The following is a 5,079-nucleotide window of genomic DNA, read 5'->3' as shown; positions in this document are numbered from 1 at the left end:
ATAATCAATGTTTCTGTCTCATATTTGTATGGCATTAAAAGGAACTTTTGTTTTTCCACTGAAAGCTCTGGTTTGCACAGTAAATGCCATGTGGGTGAAATTTTATGGATGATACTCTGATGTCCCATTCTCCTGAAGGCAGCACAGAGCTGCACCACCAGAAACCAACAGAAACACTGAAGAGAAGAAGAGCTATGATTAATGTAGTTACAGTTCTATCCATGTTTTAATCCAGCAGAGCTCAGTCGTTTTGCAAATAGTTCAAATTTAAACTGGCATGTTGTACATCTTTTATCTGGTCATTTTGTGGAACATTCAACAACTAGAAAATGGCAAAGAATAAGAATATTTTTTCCACTCTGATTGGCTGCTGTTAGGCCTACCGATTTTAACTTGAATGTTCATTGCATTTTTCGTAGACACCTGTGAAAATAATTTATATTCACATGGCTTTTTTGTTCTCTGGGAAATTATTTTTGATGATAAATACAGAAACGAGCATAAAAACCAAAACATCAACAATAGTGATAGTTATAGTTAATGAAATAATAGTCAGTGCAAAGTAGCCTACAGATTCTTTGGTGGGGGGTAGTGAGGGACCTGGATAAAGGCTAGGGGGGCGCTGGTCTGAAAAAGGTTGTGAAACACTGAGTTAGTGCTAAAATACGTGGGGGGAAAAAGGAGCACGAGTAGTTTTGAGATGTTTTCAGCATCATTTTTCTTTTGTTTTGGTGCACTGTCATTTCTGAAAGTTCAGTAAACAACAAAAACCAAACTCATTAGTAGAATATCGCCATATTTATATCAATCACCAAATACTATAAAATATCTAACAAAGTATTTAACCAACTATGTCTCTTACAGGGCAATTATGTAAAAACTAATTCCATTATTAAAAAAATACATTTGTTTAGTTCTCTTGGATCTTGACAATAACCAAGTTGTTTATGGATTTATAACCATTTATTACATTTCAAAACATCTGCAATTGTCTCAGCTTTAATTTAGGTCAAACTTTACAGAAATAAGAACGCTACAACCATTTCTGCGACATGCTCCTGCTCATGTCCCCCATTGGAACAGTCTGGTTTTATGTTCATGACTCGATGCGTAATAATGCCGCCTGGAGGTACGCGTCACTAGCTAAAGCAGCTAACAGGCGCCTTCCTATCCATGAATAAATATTGATGCTTATAGCAACACCTCTCCGTACAGACCAGCCTCCAGTCTCACTAAACACTTTAGAATGCAACTTTGAGGCATTTTGAATGTTTTCTGAAACAAAGTGAAGGTCTTAACGATCACTTTCTGCCAGAGGGAAGTGATACGGAACCTCTAATCAGCTTCTTCCTACAACGGTGGAGCTGTGCTCAGCTGGACTGTGATGTGACGGCAGGCGGTCTGCTCTGCCAGCTGGCTGGAGGTTTCAGGGGAGAACACCGAGAAAACCTCTGGGCCGTGGGTTGTTGATGAACATCATTTCGTCCCATTAGCCCAGAATGCAAAGCTCATAATGGAGAACATTGAGAAAGAACAACAACTCCTAAAATTTCAACAAAACTCAGATCTTCCGTCATGCCCGAAAATAGAAGAAACCCGGAAAAGCAGCGGCTGCCATCGAGTCATTCAGCCTCCTATTAGGATTGTGTCATTTTACGAGGAACGCTCTGCTGTTCCTCATAAAAGGACAGCTGGGGTCCTGGTGTTAAACACATCTCCCACCTTGGTCTCCAGCTCTGAAGGAAACTTGGTCTGGAACTGGCACATGGTTCCGTTGGAGTAGTCTCTCTGAATGAAGACTTTGGCTGCGACAGCCGCCTGCTGCCTCATGTCCTGTAAGCTGTGGGTCTGTGGGAACAGGAATTAGTACGTCAATGTCTGTGGCAGTGAGGCTCAGAGAACTCCTCACATCTGGACTTCAAGAAAAATCAAAAACTGCTTTCCAAACAGGCCTTACTGTCCATCGTCCACATTGAGAATATAAGAGACAAGGGCTGAGTGATAATTGATTTGACCAATTAATCAAATTTTTGGTTTTTAAAGATTTAATTCAACAATTTAAGCAAGCTTTACAGCTACTATTTATTTGGACTTTGAATTTAGGGCAACTCTATGATGAAATATAAGAGTCAGGCTAAGGTTTAGTTTTCCCCTCTCCCCAAAGAATAGAGTCATACTGTTACAAGAATACTGTCATGTGACAATAAAGTCAAAATAACACAAGATTAAAGTTGTAATATTATGAGAACTCAAACACAAAAAAAACAAAAGAAATCAATTATCCAAGCTTTATTCTCCTTTTAAGATGCAAAATGTTGCATCTTTATTCTGGCAATATTATGACTACATTTCCATTATTAGACAAATATTTCTGCAGCCTTACTCTAATACTCCAAAGTACAACTCACAGAAGTGATAATCCAAACAAAAGAAACTTTTTGAAAATATTTTCTGTCTTATGTCATTTTATTTAAAAAAAAGAAAAGAAAAAAAAAAAAAGAAGAAAACGAATTTGGTATAAAAATAATCAGATTTGGTTTCTCAGCCATATCGCCCAGCTCTGCATGACAACGTATTTATGATATAGAGTGTAGCCCTACCTAGGATAAGATAAGCTTAGATACTTAAGTTTTGTCTTAAGGTTTATGTCAAGATTATAAAAGAAACATTAATAAAGCAAGCAGGGGAGGTGACTTATATGGCCTTGTTATAATCACAGATTATCTGAACTTCAGAGATGCAGGTGAACACAGATATAAGGAGAACCTTGGACCTGCAGATGTTAACACATTCCTGTAATCTAATCGGACCTTCCTGCTTTGGCCTAAACGGTCCTGGTCAGGTCAGCCACTGTCCTGGACACAACCATGTTTTCAGCATAAATTCATCAAATTAATGTCCACGTCTAATCCAGGTCTAATCCAGATGCTGGACCAAGTCACATTTATAACACCTAAAGGTAACAAGGTTACTTGACTGTACAATCATGGAACTATGTGCCTGGAATATACATAATACTGGCCCTTTAATAATAATAATAACACCCTATAGAGCGGACGTCCATGTACTCTACAGTACATGTTGTCAATACTTGGTTGTGCCTCCTTTTGCATGAATTACTGCATCAATGCAGCGTAGCATGGAGGAGGACAGTCTGTGGGTTTGCTGAGGTTGCTATGACAGCGGCGCTCTCAGGGTCAAACCAGTTTGTTGGCTTTTAAAACACACTGGTACCATGTCCATCAAAGCATGTGCTGGTTCTGGTTTGAAGCATGAGAAGGCACCGAGTGCCTCTGGAATACAAAATCAGCATCTCCTGGAAGCTTGTCAGTAGAGGGAAACATTGCATTGCTTGGAGCCTCTCAAGGTTGTGGTCATTCCTGCTGCTTGTGCTTATTTTCCTCTACACTTTTTCCTTCCACCCAATTTCCCAAGGAGAGTCCACAGAAAAGGTGTTTTATATAGATGTTTCAGGATGAGATTTTCAATGACTCATTTGTATCTATATAAGATGGAAAATGATGCATCAAAATAATTTTTATTTTATAAGCTGTGTTTTTTTTGTTTTTTTTTTTTGGCCTATATTTTAATGTAGGTATGGCAAAAAAAGGACTTTTTGGGTAAATAGCTTTTGGGAGAAAGCTCTTGTTTTTGTTGCTGTGGATAGACTAATTACATTTTCCAGATCAACAAAATAGAAAACATTCCACCCAATTTATTTTAAGACCAGATTGCAGATAAAAAAAAGGATTCACAATACAAATGAATCTGTTTTTAGCTGAAAAAAAAAAGATATGGGCTCAGAGGAATTTTAAGTAAGTAAATTTGGCCTTTTTGGTTTAACAGGTTTTGGCACTACTGATGTGGACAATGACATAAAATCGATGTGTCTAACATAAATTCTTCAATTGGTCTTAAAAAAATCATATATTTTTTTTGTTTGTTTTACTCATATACTGAATTTTGGGTCAAATTCAGACTCTATAATAATAATATCTGGACAAGGAAGACTCAAAATTAACAGAAATAAATGACTCATATGGCTGTGATGGAAACTTTTTTCCATTGACGTTCTCATTCGAGTAGAGATGCACCAACAAATTAATCTATTTAACAAAATATTAACTCTGAACAAATGTGGAACAAAAATGGGAGAAATTTTTTAATTCAGCTTCTCATTTAGATGATATTTGTTTATTGTCTAACACAATCTGTATTATACAGGATAACACCACATCACGCATTGATTTTTCATAGAAGTCACAGCTTTTACTTCTTTTAGGAGCCAGTTTGCTGTCAGGAGTAAATGATTTTATAGATTAGTGCTTTCAGAATCAACTAACCCTAATCTTTGCTCGATTTAATTTAAAACTTGTTTTCACAACAAAATAGCTTAGCATGTTAGCAACCAAACCGTGAGCTAGCAGCGGGCTAACACCGCCCGTTCACTCTCGGTTTACTTCTTTAATACTGATCCAAACCCGGCACCACTACTGACATCTCAGTACATGTGTTTATGTTCTCCAGATATGAGGAAATAAAGAGGTTTAATTTACACAGCTTACCTCCGCCATGTTGAAGATTCCTGAATTCCGCACAACGTGCTACGGAGTACTAGTTCCGTCGGGAAACACTTGTGTAACATTCGGTTCCAGCCAAACTTGGCCAATAGATATGCTTACTGTTGAAGCAAACGTGCAAAAATACAAAGATAAAAAAAAAGATGTTTCAAATGTTAAAAGATGTTTCAAATGTTAAAAAATGTAGAAATGAATACAGATATAGTTAAAATAGTAGCAAGTATATGTAGAAAATATTATAAGACTATTTTAGGAATGTTGAGCTTAATAAAAGTACAGGAAAATTATAAGAAAAAAAACATCCTCAGATTAAAGACTGTTTTCTTTTTTTCACCCGAGCTGGAGAACGTGCAACTATGGGAAGATTCAAATAGTTGCCCTGATCCTTGGAGCAAAAATATGGTGTGAGGAGCCAATTTGTTTTAGTCACAGTCCACAGATCAGATCATATTAAGATTACATTGTGGGTGTGAAAGGACAGTTTGAATATCTGGACAAT

At 37.0% G+C, this 5,079-nt stretch overlaps 1 protein-coding gene across 2 annotated transcripts in view; it reads right to left on the bottom strand.

Moving 5' to 3' along the window:
- Positions 1-4,675, bottom strand: part of LOC103152813 (golgin subfamily A member 7) — a 22,475-nt gene extending 17,800 nt beyond the window's left edge. For both annotated transcript variants that reach the window (XM_007573440.2, XM_016661454.1), the window contains exons 1-2: positions 4,566-4,675; positions 1,723-1,848 (exon numbers count right to left, since the gene is read on the bottom strand). In XM_007573440.2, the coding sequence (XP_007573502.1) occupies positions 1,723-1,848; positions 4,566-4,574 (135 nt within the window). In that variant the 5' untranslated portion in view covers positions 4,575-4,675. The remainder of the gene's footprint in view (positions 1-1,722; positions 1,849-4,565) is intronic.
- Between the last annotated feature and the right edge of the window lie 404 nt (positions 4,676-5,079).

This window comes from Poecilia formosa, unplaced genomic scaffold (genome assembly GCF_000485575.1).
Source record: "Poecilia formosa unplaced genomic scaffold, Poecilia_formosa-5.1.2 Scaffold329, whole genome shotgun sequence".
NCBI lineage: Eukaryota > Metazoa > Chordata > Actinopteri > Cyprinodontiformes > Poeciliidae > Poecilia > Poecilia formosa.
The sequence above is the reverse complement of the archived record's forward strand: the minus strand, read 5'-3'. Positions and strand labels throughout refer to the sequence as shown.